The 27,207-nt window shown below is 38.1% G+C and overlaps 1 protein-coding gene across 1 annotated transcript in view; it reads right to left on the reverse strand.

Moving 5' to 3' along the window:
• The window catches only part of astn1 (astrotactin 1), a 277,794-nt gene that overhangs the window by 196,281 nt on the left and 54,306 nt on the right, over nucleotides 1–27,207 (reverse strand). The window contains exons 3-8 of the mRNA XM_068339866.1: nucleotides 26,414–26,664; nucleotides 25,937–26,079; nucleotides 21,836–21,985; nucleotides 7,686–7,835; nucleotides 5,874–6,023; nucleotides 2,186–2,353 (exon numbers count right to left, since the gene is read on the reverse strand). Coding sequence (XP_068195967.1) covers nucleotides 2,186–2,353; nucleotides 5,874–6,023; nucleotides 7,686–7,835; nucleotides 21,836–21,985; nucleotides 25,937–26,079; nucleotides 26,414–26,664 — 1,012 coding nt within the window. The remainder of the gene's footprint in view (nucleotides 1–2,185; nucleotides 2,354–5,873; nucleotides 6,024–7,685; nucleotides 7,836–21,835; nucleotides 21,986–25,936; nucleotides 26,080–26,413; nucleotides 26,665–27,207) is intronic.

Below are 27,207 nucleotides of genomic sequence, written 5' to 3' on the forward strand. Positions count from 1 at the left end.
CCTTCATCAAGAACTCAATGGGGAAGTGGAAGACAACCCTGGAGACTAACTCCAAGCCAATTGCCCAAGTTAACATCAAGTGCGGCATATACCAAGGGGATGCACTATCACCACTGCTGTTCTGCATAGGCCTGAACCCCCTCAGTCACATCATCACAAAGAGTGGCTACGGATACCGATTCCGAAGCGGGACAACAATCAGCCATCTCCTCTACATGGATGACATCAAGCTGTATGCCAGGAATGAGCGAGAAATTGACTCACTGATCCACACCACCAGGATCTACAGCGACGACATAGGGATGTCATTCGGATTAGACAAATGTGGCCGGATGGTATCAAGAAGAGGCAAGATGATCAGAACTGAAGGGGTCAACCTACCAGGGGGCAGGATAGAAGACATCAAGGACAGCTACAAATACCTTGGAATCCCACAGGCTAATGGCAACCATGAGGAGGCCGCAAGGAAGTCATCCACAGCCAAATACCTCCAGAGAGTAAGGCAAGTCCTGAGAAGTCAGCTGAATGGCAAGAACAAGGTCCGAGCCATCAACATGTATGCACTGCCGGTCATCAGATACCCCGCTGGGATCATAAGCTGGCCAAAGGAGGAGATAGAAGCCACAGATATCAAGACTAGAAAGCTCCTCACCATGCATGGAGGGTTTCACCCCAAGTCCAGCATCCTGAGGCTGTACACTAAGCGGAAAGAGGGAGGCCGAGGACTAGTGAGCATCAGGGCCACTGTCCAGGATGAGACATCAAAAATCCAAGAGTACATCAGGAAGATGGCCCCAACAGATGAACTGCTCAGTGAATGCCTTAGACAGCAGAAACCTGAGGAGGAAGAGGAGGAGGAGGAGACAACATGGAGGGACAAGCCCCTACACGGCATGTACCACCGTCAGATAGAGGAAGTGGCTGATATCAAGAAGACCTACCAATGGCTGAATAAAGCTGGACTGACAGACAGCACAGAGGCACTGATCATGGCAGCACAAGAACAGGCCCTAAGTACAAGGGCAATAGAGGCCAATATCTACCACAGTAGATCTGACCCAAGGTGCAGGCTATGTAAAGAAGCCCCAGAGTCAGTCCAGCATGTGGTAGCAGGGTGTAGGATGCTCGCCAGCTCAGCATACATGGAAAGGCACAACCAAGTAGCTGTGATAGTGTACAGGAACATCTGTACCCGGTATGGACTAGAAGTACCCAAATCCCAATGGGACATACCACCGAAGGTGGTTGAGAACAGCAAGGCTAAGATCCTGTGGGACTTCAGCTTCCAGACCGACAAACAGCTACTGGCTAACAAACCGGACATTGTGGTGATGGACAAAGAGCAGAAGAGAGCAGTGGTGATAGATGTGGCGATTCCAGCTGATGCCAACATCAGGAAGAAGGAACACGAAAAGATTGAGAAATATCAAGGGTTGAAAGAACAGCTGGAACAGATGTGGAAGGTTAAGGTTAATGTGGTCCCCGTGGTAGTAGGAGCACTTGGGGCAGTGACCCCCAAACTGGAAAAGTGGCTCCAGCAGATTCCTGGAACAACATCTGAAGCCTCAGTCCAGAAGAGCGCAGTCCTAGGAACAGCTAAGATACTGCGCAGAACCCTCAGACTCCCAGGCCTCTGGTAGAGGACCCGAGCTTGAGGATGACACACAGATACCACCCCACAAGGGTGAGAGGGACTTTTTTTTTTTTTTTAATATATATATATTACAGATATTTCCCATCAGGCAATTGGGAGGTGGACACTCATACCAAAACCACCATATTTGCATAAACTATTATAAACTATGCAAGGACTAACTGCTGTCTTAAACTGTTTCAATAAAAGAAAGATTCCGAAAAAATATTTTTCACATGTGCAATATATGATATAACAGGAACATTATTTGAAATAATTAAATTTTATTGTAAAATTACTTGACCGCACCATACTTCTTAGTTAATACCAATTACTTCCTGAACTGTCCTCCATTTGATTTGCTGCTTGTCTGACGGTTAATTGAATCCTGCAGTATTATATGTTATATGTAATGAATTTTCTAAATATAACTGATTTCTTCTGGTGATGACAGAAACTTATCGAGACAGACAAAAAAAAAAATCAAATTAGTAACTTTTCATGTTTCCATGGTAACAGTCAAGACATGTTTATGCTATATTCTCAGCTCACCTGTCTCTGGCTCACACTGATGCTCACAAGGATCCAAGAGGCGTCGTCCACATAGCTCACTGACCCAGGGGCCGCTGGCATTCTGTTGGTAGTACAACAAGATCTGGGCAGGGTTCAGCCAGTCCGAGGCATCTAACTGACTCCCTTGCAGCAAAATGAACCTTGATCCTGAGAAGACCAGAAGAATTAGGGGTAAAAAGATGCCATAGGTAAGGAAGGATGATTCAGATGAAGAAAAGAAATACAAAAATGGTTAAACATACATAGGGAAAGTGGAAGGAGGATGAAAAAAAAGAAATTGAAAACACAAACATATTTTGTGTGAACGTAGGTTTCATCGCTTCATATGTTCTTTGACTTTTAACATTCATTATAATTTGAGGACAAAAAGGCAAGAATTCATACCTTGTAACTAAAATACTATGCCTATTTAGAAACTTCAAGCATAAAGGCGACTCTTGCAATTAGCAGTGATTTTCCAAAGAGTTGGTAAAAAATTACACCATTCATGCTTGATATGAGTAGAAAATAAATGATTAACCAAAAGCCAACTGAGGATCTAAAAGATGACTAGGTATGATCTTTCCAGACAACTAAAAAAATTACTTATATATTATTTACAATTACAAGTCATTAAAGTGGGAGTTGTGAAGCACGTTTTATCAGTAATTAGCTCTGTTGTCTCACAGCAAGAACATTAAGGGTTCAAATCCATTCTGTGCGGGGCTTGCATGTTCTCCCTGTCTGCATGGATTCTCTCCAGCTTCCTTCCACCTCCAAAAACATGTAACTTAGGTAACTTATTCAGTCCTAAATTCCGCGTAGATTTGATTATGGGTGGAGGTCTGTCTTTGTATGTGGCACTTGCAATTAGTTGGCATCTCATCCGGGGTGAATGCCACCTCTCGTTATAGTCAACTGGGATAGGATCCAGTAGGACAAGTAATCTGTATGTCAGATAAATGGCTCAAGAAAAGACAACCGTAAAGATGGATGAACGAATAAAGTGAGAATTGTGATTCAGGTATGATGAAAAAGCTTGACAGCAGCAAAATTAATTGAGATAAAAAATATAAATGCCATGTTACACTGGAAGAATACCTGCCATTGCTTGTTTGTTACTCGGGCACTCAGCTGAGGCATCAACACTGTTCTCCTCTGCTTCAGGATCAATGTGACCGTGAAAGAGAAAATATTTTTTTTGTCTTCTATTTTTGGTTTGAATTGGTTTGAATTGGTGAAGTTTAATCCGATTTCAAATCTTTGCATGTAAATCAAAAGTCATTAAATGGTTGAAATGTTTTCAAACATAATACTGCAACAGCATATTATACAGCATTAACTGTATATATATATATATGTATATGTGTATTCATAAATACAGTATATTCGGGTAAGGTTCAAAGTCAGCAAGAGCAGAGTAGATTATATAGAGTAGATTATGATTCCCCCATCCCCTTTACAAATTGGACCTTGATTACATTAATATAAAAATGTAGCTGAGAGTTCACCAACCAATGTATCATTACATGTAAACAATAGTGATAAACTTGACAATGTTGCCAGGATGCAATGTACAGTACCTTTTTGATGTAAATTTCATTGGATTATTGAGGTAATTGAGGCAAAAGTTAAGGTCAATGACAAATTTAGTTTACATACTATTTGGTTTTATATTAAATTACTTCATTTAATCAATATAATCTTCTCATAGTAAACACACTTGCAAACTGAATTGTTTAAGCTGTTCAAAAGATGAAGTGTATAATAAGATGGAGTTATGTGTATATTAAAAAACTTGATACTTGACACTTAGCATACCTGGTTTCATTAAAGTGTCTGATACTGAGAGTTACTCTACAATTGGATCACTACAAATCAGCAGTAATGCACACTGACCAAAGTCCTCTACATCTGCAAAAACTGGAAGCACTGGGCATTTGCTAAACCAAGCATATTTGATGACCTCTTGGCAGGCTCTGTGTGGCCTAGTTAGTGTCATCATCATTGATCACCCCAATCAAACTAGAGCACACACTGTAAATGGACAGACACATGACTATTATTAAATGCTTCTGGTTTCATGGTGTCATGTTCTTTTAAAGATATGTTTGACTGCTTCTTTGCATCATGAAATTTATTCTTATATTAACGTGGACATCTGTAAAATATAATGAACCGAGAACATAAAAGTAAGGTTCTGTAGATATGTGTATCTGTAATAAACATAGCTTTGTGTTTACTAGTTAAATACAACTTGACACAAGATACCCCAGACACATATTTTAGGCTGCAAAATAGTCACAAAGAAGTTAGTCCAATTAGACTATTTTTAATTTAACTTGTAGCAGTACATATTGTCATCCTTTATAAATATATAGGTTTATTTTTCATTTTACAATTATTTTCCCTGATTTTTTCTTAATTTTTTAATTTTATATACTTTAATGATCCTCTAGGGGAAATTAGTGGCACACTCAAGTGTTAGTAATTCACACACATGCACATATATTAGGCCTTGTTTAGACTAGTCACATATATCTGATTTTAGCTCATCGAGATTGATATTGCATATCTCATTTGTAGTATGAACAGTCTCACACCACATGAAATCTGATTTTTGCGGGACGGAGGAAGTTTTATGCCTTGCTCAAGGGCACCTCGGCAGTGCTCCCGCCCAAAAACACCTGGAGTGTGAACTGACACCTCCCACTGTCAGCTCACACTCCGGGTGTTTTGAGGTGGGAGCAGGAATCGAACAGCCGATCTTGGAACATTGGACGACCCGCTCTACCGCCCGCTCTATCGCTGAGCTACTGCTGCCCCCTGAAGTAAAAAGCAGGGAGAAAGGTGTGACTACATTTCTGTGTCTCTCACTGTACTGAAGGCAGACAGCTGTTGGCATTAATAGCTTCTTTCCCCAGTGGTTGAATCCAAATTTTCATCTGATTCACCATGACATCAATTCTGTCTGATGAGATTGTGGAGACATTTATGGAAACATTCTAAATCGATCCAAGTTTTGTAATTCAACATACAAATTCACAATCTTTCATCTCTTCTTTCAAAGTTGCCTCCCTGGAAGCCTCCCTGAAATTTTATTATCTCCTTGGCAGGCCAGCATATGGACCACCGGAAAGCTGCAGTGCTTCGAATCAAATCAGACCTTCAGATGATAGATGAGTTAACCAATCATAGTTTATAATATATCCGGACTGCTGGCTAACTCCTGTGACAGCTGAGAAATGCCAATGAGCTAGCAGGAGGCAGCGCTTGGCCCCCATGGTGATTTTTTTTTTTTTCTGCGGGTGCAAGATTGAAAGCTATTAGTAAGGTAGTTCAACAAATCAGAAAGTACAAGGGGAAGAATGATGGAGGGTTCACTACAGGTGGTCACCGCCACTGGGCTTTAATATACTTTGATGCTCTAAGGGCATTTGCTCTCTGCTCTCACATGGCTAACCTGGTGTGAGGGTGGTCAACCTGACATTTCATGTTTTCTTTGTAAGAGTAAAGAAATCAGTGGCCTAACTGAAAGACACAAATGCTTGGTTTGAGAGCAATAGCTAGCTGAACTCCCAGAAGAGTGGCAAAAAATGCCAGCTTAGCCCCATCAGAATTTTTTTTGCATTCAAGGAGTTGTGTATGAAAAGGCTGCATTCAAAATATGTGTGGTGTAAAGCCTTACCGTCAGCAATGAGGTGTTCCGGCACATGTAGGATTACCCGGACTGAGAGGCTGCACGAGAGGTGAGAGGCGTAAACCAGGCTGATCACACAGCTGATGACACTGATCAGAGTTAGGGTGGTCTTATTGATTGGGCTCCGAGGGGAACCTGCTGCAGAAAATAAACACATACAGAGAGACTGGGTGTAAACAAAGTACCAAGATATATGAAGGAGTACCTGCTTTTAACTCCCCCATAACCTTTTAACCAATAAACATACATGCACACAAACACAAACTGCCTACACAGTCATTTTACACATAAGCCATAAATGGTCTTAAAAGCCATGAAAAGGACCTTTGGATCACAAACCTCAGGGTTTTGTGAAGGTTTGACTACACACAACTCAGTGGCCCAGGAAGACGTTTTACCCTTGAAGGATATTACTGCAGGGATGAGGCCGAAAAAGGTGTCTAAAAGTGGGTCTAAATGGAACGGTTCCCTCTTTCGTCTCCTCTCTCCCAGAGCGAGAATTCTGCCCTTATCTCTTTTACTACAGAGTCTCACACAGAAAGTGTTAAACGTGACCTCATACCCACAGGTCCATGGGTAAATAGACACACACACACACACACACACACACACACACACACACACACACACACACACACACACACACATACACACACACACACACACACAGACACACACACGAATATATATGCACACGCACAAAAAACACAGTGACCTTGAAAGAAGTGACTCACACTTTGTTCTAAGCGGTTATTTTTTCACGCACAGAATAATTCTAGATTGCATTGTCACTTTTAAATTACTCTGGCAGAACTTTCTCATTCAAACATTGCCTGAAGCAATGCTTTAAACAAAACGCAAAGTAGAAAGCTGACCTCTCCTATTGTGTATAAAACTAGTTTACTTAAGTAGCCCAGTCAGAAAGTGGATGCAGGGCATAATTCCACCTTTTTGACATACCTTCTCTTAAATAATCTTGACATTTTTGTACATTAAAAATAAACATTTCAAAAAATTCTCCTTGAACATGAAGGAATACTTTTGTCACGCCTCATGAATCATCCCTTCCCTCAGATCAAAACATCATAGCTAGAGCAGCGCAACAGCCACTTTATTCTATTTTTAAGTGTTGCTCTAATTAAAGGTGTGGGCTACACTGGAGGGTTTGCTGTGTTTGTGACACCTGTGCACATGACAGCAGCATAATTGGTTTGGAGGCTTTGTAAAGGCTTGTAACACCTTCTGACAGCAGCTATTATTTTGAGACCATTGTCTTATGTTTTTTTTTCTTGCAGTTTCCCTTGTCTCTTCCACAAACCATAACTGTACATTGAAGCTGCAGGGACATGGCATGCGGACAGATACAGCATGCTGCACCACTTCACTTTGACAGCATTTGCATTTGATCTTCCTTAGAAATAATATTTCTATGTAATATTATTTCAAAACACATTTTTAATGTCATGAGATGCAATCGAAAAGATATGCTGTGTTCTTAACAACCTTTGATCTCATTGCCTTGTTTGATTTCAGCCAACAAGATTTTATGCAGATGCACAGAGATCAGTGTTACATGCTCACCACCAATGTGATACCATTTTACACACACTTACTTTATGAAGACTATTATAAGCACAAATTTTATGCACAGTGCTTTAGGAGTTAGAATCATGAGCACACACAACACTGGAGCATCCAACTGATATATGCACTGTATAGGTTATTTGTCATGCGTCGTGGTGATGGTATTACCATCGAATGACGGAATAATCAGTCTATAGGTGTATAAGTCCTCCTTACCCCCTGAGCCCCACGCGCTGTTGGCGTTACCATTTCTCATACCTCGACTCCGGCGGCGACTGCGGTTTGGGTCGGTGTAAAAGGCCATCTGAGGCTCACTGTCTGCCTCCGTCCCAGAGTCCCCGTCTGGGTTCAAGAAAGTTGAACCCGCTGTTGGATTCACACATAAACAAAGCAAAAAAAAAAGGAAAAAAAAACAACATCTACAATGAGAGTAAAAAAAAATCCTAGACTGATATTTGGGACTTTATAGTGAGGTTGAAAAAACAAAAACGGCAAAGGAAGCCAGAACAGAAGATGCAGTCACTGCTGTGCTTGACAGATGACAGCGTCATTCTTTTCTTCCTTCGATTAGATTTGAAATGAAGGCTCATGGACATCAAAGCCAAGTAGTGCAAGCTTGATAACACCCCCCTCCCCGTGAGCACCTCTGTTTAACATTACCGACGACGCCTGTTGTAGTCATTTGATTTACTCATCCAACAAGAGTACAGTAATCTACAAAGGGTCTTTGAACAAAATAAAAAAAAAACCTCACAGCAGCTGTGGCTTAACAATTGGGTCATAACACCAATGCAGGTTTGACCCCCCCCCCCCAATCTTTTTGACAAGATGAACCTTTGACAATGGATATTCAACCACAAAGGACTAAATTAAAGTCAAGACTTTAAAATCTCTATATTATACTGCAAGAAAAAATTAGTGAGGATCAGCTACGAACATAGAGAATTTTGGAGGTTTCAATTCATCAGATCTTCAGATCACGCCTTATTTACCAGTAAATTCATACAAATTGGGGGAGGTATCTGCATCTAGGCGGGCCATGTTCAGACTTCTACAAGCCTGTGATCCAGAGAACTATGTACTCTGTAGAGATGGCAGCACTATAGACTTGCTAGGGATGGAGGATAGGAAAAGATACATGACCAATTTCACAATTTCTTCATAATGCTTTTGTCTAATCAGCAGTCAAAAGTTGATTATCAACAAAGTTGATCAACGAAAACATCAAACCAAATAAATAAACGCATGATAGTGCTTGGGTTGGACAACAGGACAATTATACTCCTGATTTTGAAATCTGGTTGCCTCATGTACATGAGGAGCTTTGTTCTATTTATACTAAAGCACACATCTTACAAGACTGTCAGCAGCAGCTTCCTTGTCCCTTCCCCATCATGTTTTTCATTGTTTCCTCCTTTTCCTAATTTATCAAATCCTTCCCTGTTTGCGGAAGAATTTGATTGTACTTCAATAGAATGGTGCTCTCTCCATTGTACTCACACCTCCCCTTCTCCTCGTCAGCTACAGTGGGTTCATCAGCTACACCTGCTCCTCTAAACTGACGAGCCTTGGCATTCCACTCAGCATTTGTCAGATTGTCAGTTAATCCTTGTGGTGCCACACTGATTTCTTATGTGCTTTCTTGTAAGAAATGTATTTCTACCCTGTTTACTAGTTGGTTTCTAACTTTACTTTTTGTGCTGCAGAACTTCCATCTCCCTGCTGTTTTCAACCTTGCATGGAAATCCATCAGTCCTGGTGACTTATCTGCCTCAAGAAGAAGATTCCAGCCTTTCTGTTGGTCCAGTCAGCCATTCATCAATCACTATCTTTGATATACAGTAGTTTGTTAAAACCTGATTTTCTCCAAGTACACTTTGTTTGACCTTTCAGAACATCTCTGTAGTTTTGCAATTTGGGTCCAGCTTATTTGATACAAACTTAACAGATTTGACATAGGGCATTGCATACTTCAAGGTATCAAGATTTTATCAAAGGGAGAAGAGGTACTTGATTTCTCTAACATCAATGCAAGAAAAAGCAGACTAACTGTTGCAAATTGTTGCTGTGCAGAATGCTCTATAGAGTCTATAGCAAGAAAAAGAACATCTTTAGCAAGAACCGAAGGTGAGATTCAGTTTTTGTACACAGTCAAATGGTAGCTATTATTTGCCTAAATAGCCAGAGTACTCACTGCTGCTCAACAGTACCATCGGTTGCAGCTTACACCTTTGATATTATAAAGCATGCAGACTGGAAGTTCAAAGATGTGATTCTTCACATCAGAAAATTTTCTCCTGAATATTGCAAGACAACAATTAATGTCATCTAATTTTTGATCATTTTGGACATTGTTTAAGTATGCTAGACATTCCATCTAATCTTAAAGAGCCTTTTTTTTTCTTTTTTTTTTTGGTAAGCAGTTCAGCACAGCTCTGCGCTGAAAACAGATGGTAGTAGTGCAAGTCTGATGTGATATTTTAAGCAAAAAATGAACACAGTGTGTCCTTCAGCATTAATGGAAGAATGTATAAAGTTTACAATGATTGTGAAACGGAGAGCACACATACAAAAACACACAACACAATTACAATGATGACTTCCTGGACAACATGACTAATGCTTGTCTGAAAAAAACTCCAACATAAAAGGTTTTGTGACACTTCAGTTCAGCTTAAAAGAAATGGAATGATAAATGAAATGAATGAATGAAAACAGTTTTACTTGGTAAGAAAATTCAAATTAAACAATTTAAATGTTCCCTATTTTACATCTTGGTGAAGAAGTAAATATCAGTCCTTTGCTTCAGAGTACCAACTATTAAAACTGAGCAATGTAAGCAATGTAACCTGACTGGTCTGTCGTTTAATGAATGAGGACTGATGCACACAGCAGGGACAGAATGGCCTGATCAACAAACTGTTGATGCACAAAAGTCTGTTTTAAATGAGGCTAGGTTGTATTTTCAGGCTAAAAATATGAATTTCAATAGATTGCATATCGTAAAGTGACAAGGAAAACTCATGAAAAAAGCAAAGTTTTACAGCCTCAGTTGGATATACGTAGACAAAAAAAAAAATTCTTGCTAATGTTGCTCAACAACAACAGCTTTGAAAATTGCCAAACAAGAATAAAGCCTTTGACTAAACAGCAGAAGAGCCTCAAAAATGAAATAACTCTTGGCAGCTATTTCAATTTGAAAAACGAAAGGATTTTTTTGATGACAACAGCTTTGTCAGCTATTCATATTATTGGTTTTAGTACAATATGAAGACACGGTTTAAATGACATTGGCAGCCATGACTATCTGACAGCACAGATGTTGGCATTGCTTCACTTAACAAGTGGCGAAGCTACTTTGATGATGCCATTGTCTCAGCATTTGACATGACCGATTAAATAGTAAAGCAATATTCACAACACAATATTCCCCCAGAAATGTTTATTGGCAGGGAACAGCATCTTCTGGAAACAGATGTAGACAAATATTTACATATTTATGTTAATGAGAATGTAAGCTATTCATACATTCTCAATAACCTAAGAATGGCACTAGATAAGTAGACTTAAGATAAGTATCCATCATGTTGAGAGTTAAATCATATGTGACACAAAAACATTAAGTTCTTAAAGAAATGAGGATGAGGACTATCATTATGTTGCTTTTTCTCATGATAGCATACTGTCAATATTACTTTCCTATTAGTAAAGATTACTGGAAGGAAAAGCAGTGATGCTTGTAAAAAATGATCAGATTTACTGCTGAAACATTTATGATAAAAATTCATTTCTTCATCTTGAATGTAAATTTAATTGGCAGACTAGAAAACTGACTTGCACAATTAACCCCTACAGTCTTTGAGTTCAGTTGTAATAAATGGAACAATAACGTGGAACTTCAGCTTTGATAGTGAGATAAAAACATTTTAACCCACATATTATTTGGTAGATATTCCATTAGAGATGGCAACTTAACAACTATGGGAAATGGACCTCACTGAGTGCTTTCTGAGCACAGGAATATAGTAAAGCTGTCAAGGACAAAGGGACCATAGCTCCAGAGAAAAATGAACACAAAACAGTTGATGCAATTTAATATCACTACTTTGTAATATTATCAAGTTGTTTCGAGTGTAACCAGCATGTCCTCTCAGTGTGATGAGAAGTATTTTACTGGCAGTTACAAGAAAATGTACCTCTCTGCTTTGAAAGGTGAGTGTGAGCTGACCCAGACAAATCAACTAAAATTTAAGTTCTAATTCTACAACACAATGTCTTACATTGCTCTTTCCAATCATCGACCAAAAAACAAACAAATAAACAAACAAACTGTGGCTCAATGCTGCACCAATGGGCAGTCAAGAGGAGAATGTTATAGCGCATTGAAACAAGCGTTATATTACATTGGCGAATTTAAAGTATGAGTGTGATAAACTTGATTACAAGTAACCACTGGCTCAGCCACTATTTTGACAATGACTTCTACTTTTAGTCTCTCTTTTATATTAAAAAGAAATAGAATTTTATACTGCAACATATTCAAATGTGTTGATTAAAAGAACAAAAAAGTGATAGACGCCTCAACTAAAATCAAAAGTACAGTAACCCCTCAGTACTCGCGGTTAATGCGTTCCAAGAATCACCAACAAAAACAAAATTTAGGAATGTAGTGACAAACTATTTTATTAGTTACAGTAATAATAAAAATAATAAAAAGACTCACAGAACGCAGTGAATTTCCGGATGCCGTCAGCCAGTAGAATGTGCATATGGTATCACGTGACTACCTCAAAAAATCAGCAAAGTTGTGAAGCCGCTCGTGTTGATGCGCAGATGCGCAAGGGATTACATTTTCATTTTTAGCATATGCTACTGTTATTTTAGGGTCTGTGACCTAGCTGCGAGGAATGAGATGATTTGATCTGATTGACTGATATGAAAAAGTTCAGATCATAATTATTTTAGTGAAAATATTTCAATGGTAATAAACATAAACGACTTTGAACAGTGCCTTCTTCAATAAGGTAACCACAAGCATTCACCTCAAACGTAAACTAGGGCAACATGTGCAAAAATTTACAGAATGATACTTCCTCTACTTCAATAGAGTTTTACCAACACAGAAAACACACAGATGTAACCAATTTTAGTGTGAACTATTAATTATATATTCACTCAAATTCAAGGTTACTCCACAGCTAGCAGGAGGATCTTCCCCACTAGCTTGCTCATCTTCCACCGTTGTTGCTCACTTGAAGAAGAACCAAGAAAATAATCCAATTTACCAACCTTGAAAACTTGCTTCAAAACATTTATTTTATGCAAATAAGTGAATGGTAGGGAGCCAGACACCTTTTCTCTTTCTGGCAGTGAAAGACTAGAATCACCAGTGCAATGAATAACATCAGTTCCACCTGTGCATTCCCTGTCAGGATCAAACTGTTTGCTGTTGAAAAGTCTTATGTTAGGCTATTTGAATATGATTTGCATGACAGTGTCGCTTCTTCTTCCTGAGGATATAATTAATGCTCAGGTTCATTATTTAACAGCATCCATAAATAATTTTAAAATCCTCTAAATAATGTAGTCTTAATTGTCTGCATATGCATGAAAGTAGGAGATGCAACTAGGATACATTTAATGGTCAAATATAACCAAATGTGTTTTGTCTTGTATATTAAATCAAAACAGCAGGCCAATAATAGAACAAAATAACATAAAAATAGATTCAGAATTTCACTTTAATTTATTTTAAACAAAACAGCAATGAAACGTTTGTTTTGCAAGATGCTAAAGATTAATATATTTATATAATGAGCAATACAGATAAGAAAATCCAGTCTGTTTTGGAAATCTCAATGAATATCTGTGATTAAATATCAGTGATTAAAGATCAGTGTTTGGATAGGTTGAATGTCACTGACATGTGTCTACATATAGACATACTGTAGATCCACAGACGCCTACAGTCTTCTGAGCATGCATCCTCATTTGTTGAAAATTCTCCTCCTTGAGTGCAGTAAAAATTAAACAGTGACAGTGACCTAGTGGTCTGCTAGAAGTTGTCAGACTGTAGGTAGATGAGTGCAAGCTGAACATCATACAGGAGCATTCTGCACAATGAATGAGTGGAGGGGGGGGGGGACACATACACACATGGATTTCAAAATTTTGAAAATCTTGAAATATTCTTGAAGATACACCATGCAGTGCTTCAAACATGAATGAACCAGGTGATGGTGTGGCTTTCTTCAGTCTCGGCACATGGGTGAGAATGTTGTCTTCCATTTGGCTCAAAAGAAGCTGCAACGTTCTCATAAACGTCTTCACCAAGCTGTACGTTTCATGCACAAAAAGTCCCTTGCACTGCAGTTTAGCATTTAGTTCATTCATTACTGTAGTCACATCACCAGCAAAAAGCAAGGTCTGCACTACAGTCTGTATCTGGAAGGTGTTGAATGTCATTCCCTTTTCTCAGACAGAACTCTTGCATCTTTTTTCCCCACAATCTTTTCAGATTTTTGCCAGGCTGAGCCTTTTGACAGCTGTGTGGTTGTATATGTCACTGTTCAGCTTCATTCTTCTCAAAAAGTGGAATAAACTGCCTGTGATTGAAAGCTCTTGCCCTGAAAAAGCCAATTATTTTAATTACATCAATAGCATGTTTAATTTCTAACACTTCTTGATTTAAATACAATGCAAAAATACCAATTTCTCTTCAGTGTCATCAGGGTTTATCCTGCATTTTTGCCTGTTTTGCTTCTCATTTTTGCCTGTTAGATTCAGTCAACCCAGTCCCATTTCGTTCCAACATGTCCAAACATGTATTTATATCCATGAACAAATCATTTCAAGTTGTTGTCCCATTCATTGGCCTAATGGATTCCAGCTCCTTTGTGAATTAAAACCCACAGTCGTCCAACGTACAAAGATGAGTAGCTGCAGGATGTCATGTCAGAACTCTTATCCAAAGCTGAAGAAAAACGTCAAACTACTCTGCTGCAGCTGAAGTTCCAGATTTCCTGTGATGTCCTCAATTCATCTTGTTAAAGTGCACTTGGAGAGGGGCACACTCTAAAATGCCTCCTTTTTCTCTGGGCATATTTGTTCTGCAAAGTCCGACAAGCATTCCTTAAACAAACTCTCTATCAGAGAAGTGTTTACTGTTTGTGGCAATTTTGTGGGATATAACATAACTTGTCTTGACAGCTGCATCACTGTATGCGTGGAAGGTTCATAAAAAGTCCTTGTTGATTATGGAGCTTCGCTAGCAAAGCATCTGATATATATATATATATATATATATATATATATATATATATATATATATATATATATATATATATATATATATATATATATATATATATATATATATATATATATATATATATATATATATATATATATATAAAATGTATTTTGTAATTTGCGATTTTCCCTCAGACAGGATGGATGGGAATGGCCTAAGGCCCAAATATGGGCTATTACCCTTCTGACACCTTACTAAAAAAAAAAAATCTGTTCTCATTTCCAGAGAATTCAAAATTTCATGCTAAGTTGAAAAAAATGCAGCTTTGCTAGAATGATTAAGGAAAATTCAGTGGTGGAACAATACCAGTCTGTTTCTACACATAAGCTTTAAATTATAGGTGGTGCAGTGGGTTGAAAGGAAAACAGTAGGTAATTGCACCTTAAAAATTACCAACACCCAATCTCCCATAAATCCAAACTAATGGGTTTTTAAAGAATTCTGTTCCCATTTTTCATCTCCACGTTGTACAACAAGTTATAGAAGAGGCACCCACATTAGCACTCAACAAATGCTTGTAAACTATTTCAGCACCACCTCATACATAATGTGATGCTGTCCTCGAATGCAGCCAGCAATTTTCTCCAAGTCTTTAATCTACTGTAAACTAAAGATAATCTGAGTATCAATTGTCTTGGGCAACAGCGGGACAATGTCTCTGAAAAGCTTTTCTGTTTCTTCTCCTATAATTTGAATGCTGCAGTAAATGTAGTTTTTTGTCTCATGTACAAATTCTACTGTCTCCCCATGGTGATAATATCCTTCAATGTACATTGATAATCTACAATGTCAGGCTAGTCTCTATTTCCTCTAAATAAACATCCAATCAGTATTATCTCATGTTGAAGTATGATCACAAGTCACATTGGCCTGGTGTTGGCTCACTTCTTTTGACGGTAACCACAAAAGGAGGGATGCTACTTTTAGTTAGTCCACTAACAGTGAGTAAGTGCTAGATTTGTGTCAATCAACTACCACAGTTTTCTCTCAATTGAGTTATTTCTGCTCCTGCAAAGTCATGTCCATTCCAACTGCAGCTGAGTTGTATGGTTTTCTAACTTAGCCAAGACAATCAGAGGAGAGTGAAAGGAAATAAAATTACAACTATTGCTCAAGACTGCATACATTTAGCAATTGTCTCACTAAGCAGTACTGTTGACACTCTGCCATGTCTGGGTGTGTGGGAACATCTTAAGGTTGGCACTTTTCACATGTTTCCAGAGCTACGTCTTTCAACAAAACCATTTTATCTGTACTTAACAGATTATTTTGGCCTTGCATTCAAGTTTTCAGGTATTCAGATGTTTAAATATATTTGCCAGATACATCTGACTTGCCCACTACTCATCACTTGACAACCCCTTAGCATCAGCATACTTCTGATTTGTCAGAAACACTTTTAGTTCCTCCTGGAGATCACATGTGCAGGCTAAAAATGTGCCACGGAGCAGCCAGCAGACCTCCACATGGAGCAACAACACTCCCATTGCCTCACAGTGTAGCGAACATGCAACTTTTTACAGGTTTCGTCTTCAAAGTTTATCAAGTGCATAACATCCTCAGGTACAACAGTGACTCACAATGACAGCTGGTTGTTGCTCTGTCACTCTGTTCACACATTCTTTGGTGTGCCTGCCCCATCAAAAGTTTTCTCGGATGATGTCACTATCAACAACATACACATTTGCAATAAGTTGTCCATGTCCACTGTTGATTCATTGACTTGGGATGCAAATTTGCCAACTAATGTGCAACGTTTCCAAAAGTATCTTTTTAATGTTATCAGACATTGAAAAGATAATTTTCTTCAATGTAAATTGTGTTATTTGGGAGGAGGTCTTATATTATTTCTTTAACAGTGCCAGGGCTGACCATCTCTTTTAAGATAAGTCTGCAGACAAGGCAGTACCTGGTGACTGTTTTGATTTTGCTATGAGTTCAGCAACTTCAGCTGTCTCACTTCTTTTGGTGGTTTCCCTCATTAACGCTTAATTTTTCTCAGGCTGTTCCCGAGCGGTACAAAATAGTCTGTGTTCTTGTTATGAAGTGAATGATGTTTTATTTAGAGATGGTGTTTAAGTTTACTTGGAACCATGACACTGTTAGACAATTTTTTTCATGGCAAGTGTTGCTCAGTTGGTGCCCTAGAATGAGTGAAGTCAATAAATATTATTTTTATTGTCTTGAGCTTGGGCACAGTGCTGTCGTCTCACAGCCAGGAGCTTCCGGATTTGAGTCCTTTTTTGTGTGGAGTTTGTATGTGTGAGTTCTCTAAGGGTTCTCTGGCTTCCTCCCACCTCCAAAAACATATGATATAGGGTAAGTGAAGTAATTGCCCGGTTCCAATCGGTTCCAAATTGCCCGTAGGTATCAGTGTGTTTTAGTAAGTGGTTGTCTTTTGTGTGGGTCAGTGGTGCATCAGCGACACACCCAGAGTGTCCCTCACTTGTTGCCCGTAGATCCGCTGGGATAGCAACCATCGCGAAAGTTTTCTTTTCAAATATTTATGGATCAATTACAATTGGAGTTGTAACATTCGCAGCATGTGTAGCACTGTGTAAATTGCTATTTAGCGCCATACTGTCCTCTTGTATAATTATTCTGCCTGTCACTACAAGCAATTCAGAGTACCATTCACGTGAAAATGGATAATCTTCAATGGCACGCCTGATTATTTCTCACAACGCACTTATGGTAGCGGTTGAGAAGCACTGCCTTAGAGACTAATATAGACTGCAATGCAGCAAAAACAGCAACATAAATGATAACATTTTAGGAGATGCATTCATTAAACAATATCCATATCATATTGAATTAGAGATCAGCTAAATAAATACAATCTCCAGTCATTTATTGTATGCACTATTTACAGTATACATACAGAAGAACAATGGTAAGTCAACTTTAACTTCTTCAATTGATTTCTTCGTCATTAACGCCCTTATGCTGTAATAATCATGGAACACTGACGGGGACCAACACACCTGGGGCAACTTCTTCAACTGTTTGACAAGGGTTTGAAAAAAAAGTTTTGTTCCTTTAGGTGCTTTTGAACAAAGTACAAAAAATATGCTGACATAAAGAGCAAAAAGACACACTTGGGCATCATCAGCAAAAAAAAAAAGAGTCATTACCTTACCTGCCTCCTCCTTAGATGTCGTCCACTGAGGACGACAATAGGTCTACCTGTGCATATTTTATGACTAAGATGAAAACAGCAGAGTGGAAACACCAAAAACAGCGATTGAAAACTGCATGAAGCAGATCTAATTGCCTGTTTAGACAGCCTCATTCCGATGCAGCTGTCTTTGGAGAATACAAACTTGTACATGGAAGCATAAAAAAATCAGACAAGTGTGTGTGTGTGTGTGTGTGTGTGTGTGTGTTTGTGTGTGTGTGTGTGTGTGTGTGTGTGTATGTGTGAATACTTCTATCTTCATATTACTTCCTTTAATGAGTATTCAGATATTGTTTTTCACCTGTTTTTTTTCTGTCCTCAATTAAAGTCAAAATGAGGAAAATTCCATTGAAAATTTCAAAAAAACAATCCTATTTATTCAGCTGTTGGGGATGCATTGAACAATGTAGGCCACTGTGTGAATGACTTCTCCTTTTTGCATTCCTCCCATATTACAAAACGGTGGTCACAACACTAATGTTGTACATACATTTTCTGTTTCCCCAGTCATGTTGACAACTGTACTGTTTCCTCACTCTTGTCAGAAAAAAAAAACAAAAACCTTGACACGACGAGATGGCTGGGAAAACAGGTATGCATGCTTGATTAAATTTAGCTGCCAACACTAGCTTGTTTCAGGACATTGCCAATTGCTTTGGCACTACCCGTTGTGTCACAATCCATGTTTACTGCAACAGTGATCTTATTAAAATTAATGATACTTTTTTCCTTCATGACAAAGCACTCATTTCTGTCAGAACAGAACACTGGACCTTTTGACTCACTTGTGTTTAAAGTGTCAAAGACCAATCTGCTCTCAGCAATTCCATGTTACAGCATTTATGGGCAAATGAGTTTTGAATTTTCCTATACAACCATTTAAGATTAGAGTTAACCCTCTATCTTTGATAAAAGTTTCCTTTAATGCTGTTATCTTTCAACTTGCTTCTTCGGCATTTGTGGAAAATCGCAGAACCTGAAAATGGTGAAGGTTAGACAGAAAGAAAAATAACATGTTTACTTTCACTTCAAGGCACTAAAATGTTCCAAGAGTCATTTTGTTTTTTAAAATAATGAATTTAATGTAATTTAAATAATAACTAGTAGAACAAATACATGAGTATGTGGCTGCAAATGATTACCATGCTTATATTTATTATTACAATGTTTCTCATTATTTTTTTAAAATTAGAATTAATTTAATACTTTGAGGCAGAAGGTTACCGTATGAAAATTTACTTATGCGGCCTCTTCACAGTGACATAGACAACAAAAATGTTTCTGATAAAATATCCACATATTCAAATATTGAATTAAGTGAATTATGACTGAAGATAACCAAAAATTTTACAAATGATACTTTGAAATTGTTGTTGTCCTGGTTTCCCCTTTTCTATCACAATATTCTGTTATTTCTCCATGTAATCAACTGTAATCTCTCCTAAGTGTTCCAACATTTCTTGACATACAGTACAACTCCTGAAAGACAGCTTGTTCTGGTACAGGTTAACATGAGGAGAGATGGGAGTACATGACATTCAGTGGAAATGTATCATGCACATGAAGTACCTCTGACTGCTAATGAGGGTAATATAGATTGAAAAGTCATTTGAGTAATGTTAATAAGAAGAACAAAGCTAAGTTTCAAATTCAAATTGCTTTTAGCCTCAATATTTTTATTGATTAATTTTTCAAAGGGCATTTATCTTGTAGGCTACCATGGATTAGAAGACAAGGTTTATTCTCAGTGGCATGCAAAGGCACAATACAATCTGATTTAACTATTACAAACTCGCTCTCTGCTGCACTATTGATGAATGTTGTCCAACAAGATAAAAAGTTCGCTTTTTACTATGAGATGTCAGCATTTGCAGTTGTTGCAGCACTGTGATGATCTAATGCCTAAACCTACTGCATCAGATTCTTTTTTATTATTCCTTGTTTGACTGTGTCATGGTCGAAACCTCCACCTAAAAGTCAAGGCTCCAAAGCTCTAAGTTAAAGTCTGTATAGATCCTTAAGTCAAGTTTTGACTTGAATTTGACTACATGACTACAATGACTACATTTGCAGCACCTTAGTGCATTAGTGTTAATTAGATTTATACACATACACATATATAATAATTCATTCATTCATTCATTTTCCAAATCCGCTTAATCCGCTAACGCAGGTCGCGGATATATAATAATAACATTTATCATTTTATTCTAGGTATTTGGAGTATTGGATACAGATTTCACAGTGCATAATATGACCTGATGGCTTATACCAATTAAATAGAAATATAAAAACAAGGTAGAATTTTTTATTTGCATCTCATTGAATGCCTGTTATGCATGTGTAACACATGCTTGCTGCAGAGAAAATAATAGCAAAAAGGAAGACATATATAACTGCTTCCCATCCCATCAAAAAGACAATAGAGTCAGTAGCAAGATACTACTTTGTATATTTGAAAAACCATTTTGGATGTGTCCTTGAGGACAGATAACCCAGAACAGTGGCTTCAAAAAAGGACACATGATGGTTTCTGAGACGACTGTCACACCAGGAAAATCTCATACAGTTGAAACCCTGGAGTGGACAAAACTCTTGAATGGAGTACCATTACAGTGTGCAGCAGCTGGTGGCAAGTCTTTTCTGTGCTTTATGGACTCCTGTTGTTACTCTGTCACACAATGTCCTTTTAATGCCGCATAACTACAGTGCGCCCTCGTTCCTCGCGGTTAATGCCTTCCTGGAACCACACATAATTAACGAATTCCGAGATAGAAAGATAAACTATCTTATTATTTACCGTAATTTAAATGTTGAACCCAGCCCATACTGATGTTAAACCACCTTCTATCAGTATTAACTTTTCCCATACTCCAATCGACTGTTCAAAAGCAATTTTGTGTCTCACGCAAGTACGAGACTCACACAACATAGCGCACTTCCAGATGCCATCAGCCAATAGAATGCACCTACAGTATCATGTGTCTGCCTACCAAAAATCCACGATGAGGTGAAGTCGCGCGAATGTGTGAAGGCGCACTGTATATGTAACCTTTTTGGGCAATTTGGTTAGACTTTGAAGCAACTTGAATGACCAGTTCTTCCCATGAAAGAATTGTCAAATGCTCTACTTCTCAAGGACTTCAAGGACAATTAAGGAAATATTTTACCAAAATGAAAAGGTTTTAAAATGTTTTCCCATTTCAGTCCTGTAGAAAAATTCTGCAATGCAGTTTTGTTATCAGTCTTGACATGTTTGAAGACCGAAATTATTATTTTTTATTTCCATGGGGTAATAATATAATGAATAAATATACATTTTGGGTGGAGGATATTTTTTATGAAATATAACTAAAAAGCAACGAAAACTTGGTGTAAATAGTAACAGGCTGTTCACAAGCTTCCACGTTGGAATTAGGTCATGGGAAATCCCCACCCAGAGGTTTAAGACTTCCAGAATATCAAAGCTGAGATGTTTCAGCCATGCTTTTGAGGTGGATGTCTATCACCCGATAGGAGAAATTCTCTTTTAATCAGCACAGCTGTCTGAACAGGCTGCATAATGGTGAACAGCTGTGTTGATTCATATGCATAGTCATGCACACGCCTTTACTTTGACTGAACTTTTACTTGCACAAAATGTAAGATTGACATTATGTGTCAATTGTGTCATAGCTGTCACTAAAAATTTCATCAAAATGCTTTAAAATTCTAAATTATATTTTGAAAATGGTTTCAAGCACAAGCACTAAATAATAAAATTTGGCTTTAAGCTTAAAAAAATGTGCCAATACTAAAAGGGAATACAAATGGAGCGGCGGGTGTTCTACTTCCTGCTATTCTGTCAAAAGGTGAATCTATGGGACAGCTACTTACCACGGTTGTTGCTGGAGAGACGTTTGCGCTGGCTGGTAGAAGTGTTGTGTGGGAGCAGGGTGTTCTGCTGATGGTTGCTGTCAATGGGGCTTGTGGCAATGATGTTGTCCTTGTATTTTTTCATCAGAGCCAGCTTGGTGTTGTCGCTCACTGTCAGAGAGTGGGATGCCATTACAAAACGTGAGGAACAAACTGAAAACATGTCTCTCTAAAATGACACTGACACCACTTAAAAGATGTTGATATTAGACGAATATAAGTTTTAAAACCACAATGTAGCAAGCATGAAACACATTAATGCTGTGAAAACATTTCCAGCAGGCTGTTTACTGGGGTAGAAGTCAAATTTGCAAAATTAAAGAGTGAGCAAATCTACCATGAAATTAAATGCATTAAGGGAATATAAAGCATCTCAGAGGATAAAATTATTTTTTGATAGATTTTTATAGAAGTGATTCATGAGAAACAACAAAAATATTGTAAAGCATAACTTTTGGAGGATCTCCTGCAAAAGAAATGTTCATCCAAACATTTTTATCCTTAGCGGTGTGTGTATGTGTGTGGGGTGGGGGGTGGTGGTGTATGTGTCCTTAAAAATACTAACATAGTGCACGCATAACAAAATCATAATCAATGTACTGTGGTGTGGTTATAAATACTTCAGCCAATGTGACATGAGTAGCAGGTGTTGCAGGATTTGGAAAATTGAAAGATGTTCAGCAAAGATAATCCGTTTTTATGATAAAGTGGCAGATTAGACTGATGGACATATTGGGACAGAGAATAAATAACATAAACTGAAATTAGTTATGAAGAGAAGTTGAAAGTAGACAAGATGTGCACAACACAGCATTTGATGCATAAACACGTGAGTACATTCAGTGTGTTTGCTTAGTAATACAGTGCTGAGTGTATCTGTAGAGTGGTGTCAGCAGCTCTCTCGACGACGCAGTTATTTCATTATTGGTTATTGCTTTTTCCACTAGCTGCGGTGTCCATAGCTTTTTTATTAAGTTATAGCAATGCATTTTGCAAAACAATCTGAAAATAGCACAAAAAAATCCAGTAAAGTAAATGAGAGAGCGACAGAGAGAAAGAGAAAGAGAGAGATAGAGAGACAGAGAGAGAGAGAGAGAGAGAGAGAGAGAGAGAGAGAGAGAGAGAGAGAGAGAGAGAGAGAGAGAGAGAGAGAGAGAGCGAGAGCGAGAGAGAGCTACAAATGCCATAACCTGGAATACGAGGAATACTTTCTCAACTTTTTGTGAGGTGGGCTGGACAAATTAAAATTCCTTGATTTCATAGAAGTCAAACATATTAAGAGTAGGGTAAAATCACATTGAACAACCTCACAGGATAAAGTACCTACTGCAATGGCCAAATACGCAATGTTTATATTTTAATAAACATTCAGGACAAAAAGGTCGTGGTGCTTTTGATTAAATTCCTTGGCTGCATACATGATTGTTATCGCAGATATACGATTTTCATGGTTGAGCAGATATCTTGAAGACAGACATCAGATTACAGTGGTGCTAACAAGGTTGTGTTCCATCATTGTGAACTAATAGTGGCTCAATAGTGAAAAATACATTCAATATTTCACTTGTTTGGGTATTCAATAGTTTTCTATTATTCCATGACAAAAAGTCAGGGTGGCTAACATATTGTACATTACTTTTATTTTATTACATCCCCCTTCAAAGCGGTGGTTTATTGTTATTGTCAGTGTGTGTGTGTTCGTCCATTCGTTCGTTTGTCCATCCGTTAGTTAGTCAATTCGGTGCAGATAGAAAGATGAAACAAAAAGCACATTACTCGGGTGGCAAAGGGGATGAAAATGAGATTATGACCTTGACCTTGAGAAAGCTAGATCAAGGTCAAATTTCAACTTTTTTATACTCAGAAACTGGATAAGATAGAAAGACTAGGGAGAAGGCCAGTGTGAGCAAGACCATAGATCAAAGATAGATCTGTGAAAGTAAGTCAGAACACCAGCTTTGATCTTTGACCAATGCAAGTACTGTAGGTCAGGGTAAAATTTTCAATTCAGGGGTGTCGCGGGATGTTGCAGTCTCCGACTGCCTTGGTTCTAGTTATTTATTGAATTCAGATTTCTAGTGCTCTTTTATGAGTGTCCTCTTCAAATGTTTTTATTGTTCAGTATTTCATGCATTGCCTGCCACCTGTTCTATTGCTCTAGCCCACTGAATTAACTGTTTAAATGCATAAGAAACCGGATCACCCCAGCTCCATCACCTTTTCGGTAAAGCTGTTTAGATTTTATGCGAAAACAGTTTGTGGGTGACATTACCATAAACAATGTCTTGGTGAATTCAGTTGATGAATTCAAACCATAAACCTGGAGCTGATTGAAATTCAAAGGACTGCATCACAAACATTTTTGACTGGAGCTCCATTTCAACATCCAATCATTATGAAAAAAAAAACCTAAAATAATTATTAGCAGACATAAGAATTTTGGTTATTTCAAGTGGACTACATGCTTTGAAATAATATATCTGTTGTACTCCTTCAGCCACACAACTTAAGCTTGGATACTAATTATGAATTTCATTTGTATTTAAGCTGTGTCGTCTTTAAGTGTCTCAGTTCGAAGAAGCGATTGAAGCCTTGATGTTTTTCAAACTCAAACTTTAGTCTTCTATCATTTGCTCTCCATTTTTAAAGATTACTTCCCACCTATATGAGGAAATAATGAATGTTACAGCAGTTAATTAAAAAATCCAATTAGTTTTCTCTGGTTTCATGTTGACTATTTCAATCATTATAATTGTGTCAATGTAATTACACTGTTCCCTGCTTAGAAAACAATCTTTTTTGTACACACACAGTATATATCGCTTCCAGAAGTAGCAATTATAACCTTTTTGACACACTGACTAATTGCTTTGCTTTATTAAAAACTATATGGCTGCGGATGAGGATGAAATAATGTTAGAAACAGAAGTGTGAAAGTGTCAGGCAGAATTTAGTTACTCATTTAAACTGCTAAAGTTCTAGAGAGATCAATGAAAAGGCAGAATGTGGGAGTTGATATGTTTCCAACTACATAGGTATTACAGTTTGATCCATTGTTAACACAAATTAGGCATTAGTTCTGCTCTACAAATATAATAAATCAAATGTCTACATGAAGTCTAATACACATTCTGACATACTGTATCTATTGACTTGCATACTTCATTTAGAAGTGTTTTTCATTTGGTCACTTGTCACTATAAGGAAGGATGTCAGGCAACACAACTACAACCTCAGGTGAGGGCCACATACGGCTAAATCCATAAAATACACTCTCTCACCACAAGTTCAACCACATCCAATCAAGTAAGTTTTACTTTACTTGGACAAGTTAGTACAAGCTTGGTTCATTTAGTTTGTTGCATGTTTTGGGTAAATAAAGAGCTCCAGAAATTTAAATCTTTAAACTTCACATAGTCGGCCCATCCTAATATGTCATTGTATCAGTCATGTCAGGTTCTCACCTGCAATGGTAGCTGTTTAACATAAGGATGATGGCTCATGTGATCCCACATTAATTCTTTACATTATCAGCAATGTGTGTAATATACTTCCGACAGCATCCCCAATCATTATGTATGCATTGCCCACAAAATGAGCAATTAAATATGTCTGTAGCAGCAGACTAGTCACAATTGCACAGTTCACAATTATTTCAAAGCAAATTAAACCCAGGTAAAGTGTATTGTTTGCAGTTTATGAGTGTTTCAAAAGACAAGGAATTGAAGTGAGTAACTATATGGATTAAAATTTTCAGCAGTTACTATCAGGAGCAGGAAAAGCGATGTAGATTGTATAGTGGTCACATGATATCCATTTTACTAATATTCTTTAGGGTGAAATGAAAAGATCATGCATTGTGGTTGTGATTAAAGTTGCAGATATGTTTTTTCTGCATTTTTCCATCACAAATGTCTATGGTTTAGTTTTCTGAAATTGCATTAGCATTTATTTGGGGTCTAAGAAACTGGCCAACCAAAACTCTATTCTTTCATATAAAGTAGCTCTTACTCTGGGAATTAGATCTTTTTTAAAAAATGTGCAGTTTGTGTGTCAACTAACCAGGTGTGAGGTCAATATTATTCTTGTCATTACAGCCCTGGAGTGAGTCCAGAGTTCTGGTGACCTGGCTGGCAAACTCCTCACCACCATTCATGCACTCTCGCTGCAGATGGTGACGCAGATCAGTAATGTCGTACTCATATCTGTGAAAGAGGTAGAAATCAATTAGTCTTACATTGCCTTCATTATGTGAATTCAATTTAATGTACATAATTAGGATTTCACAAACAGCCAACAAAGCATTCAAGATTTCAAAGCATGACGGCATAATTTGTATTGTATGGTATTTTAAGCCACAAAACTCACAGCAGATGACTAAACCTGCAGAATGCTGCTTTCAAATTATTTGTTGCCAGTGTGAATGTGGATCAGTTAGTCATCTCAGTAACAGAACATTTTTCCAATAAAGTGTGTCATGTGTATTTCTAAATCGTTTCATATAATATTAATTCGCTTCTAATCAAACTCAGCTTGTACCCATCCAGAATAGGCGTCTCCCGTATGCTGAGGGTACCGCTGGAGTTTGGCCCCTGACCCCGGGAGTTCCTCAGGCTCTCTCGGGCCTGGCCTCCCATCAGCACTGAAGGGATGTAGTGGATCTCATTAGCTGCCTCAGCACTAGCACTCTTCTGGGGCTGAGGGATGCGGCGCCTTTTACACCAGCGCCTGCGGGTGTAGAGGATCAAGACCAGGCACAGGATGGACAGCAGAAGGGCAATCATCCCGCCCTGAGGGGAAGAGGGTGGCATTTGGAGTGGAGACAAGAAGAAAGGGCAGTGGAGAAAAACAAGGCAGAGAGAGAGAGAGATTGTCAAAGTGAGGAACCAATTCAAAAAGTCTGCCTAGCAAGATACAGATAAAACAAAACGCTGTAAAGCCAGTGGTAAGATATGAAAAAGGTGGAGGATGCAGTTTAATGAACAACACCTACATTAATCTTAAATGTCAGTAACCCTCATGTTACCGTGCTCCTTAATTCAAGAGCACCGCACAGGAAAGCTCTGAACATTGCTGTTGGCTTGTTTGAAGTAAATTTGAGGCGATGAAGAATGTGATTAATATTCTGCAGATTCAACTACTGTATATCTATACCCAGAGTACCGAAACCAATGCCCACATTTCTTAAAGAATTGTTCTCATAATATTTGAAAAGGACTGCAACTTGGGAAATACATGTATACGAGTGTTTTTGTAGTGTGGCTGAAAGCAGCATAGTTTAGTGCACATACTAAAATATAAAACATTGGGCTGACTATTCCAAAGTAATATGA

The sequence above is a fragment of the Antennarius striatus genome, chromosome 18 (assembly GCF_040054535.1).
Source record: "Antennarius striatus isolate MH-2024 chromosome 18, ASM4005453v1, whole genome shotgun sequence".
NCBI classification, from domain to species: Eukaryota; Metazoa; Chordata; class Actinopteri; order Lophiiformes; family Antennariidae; genus Antennarius; species Antennarius striatus.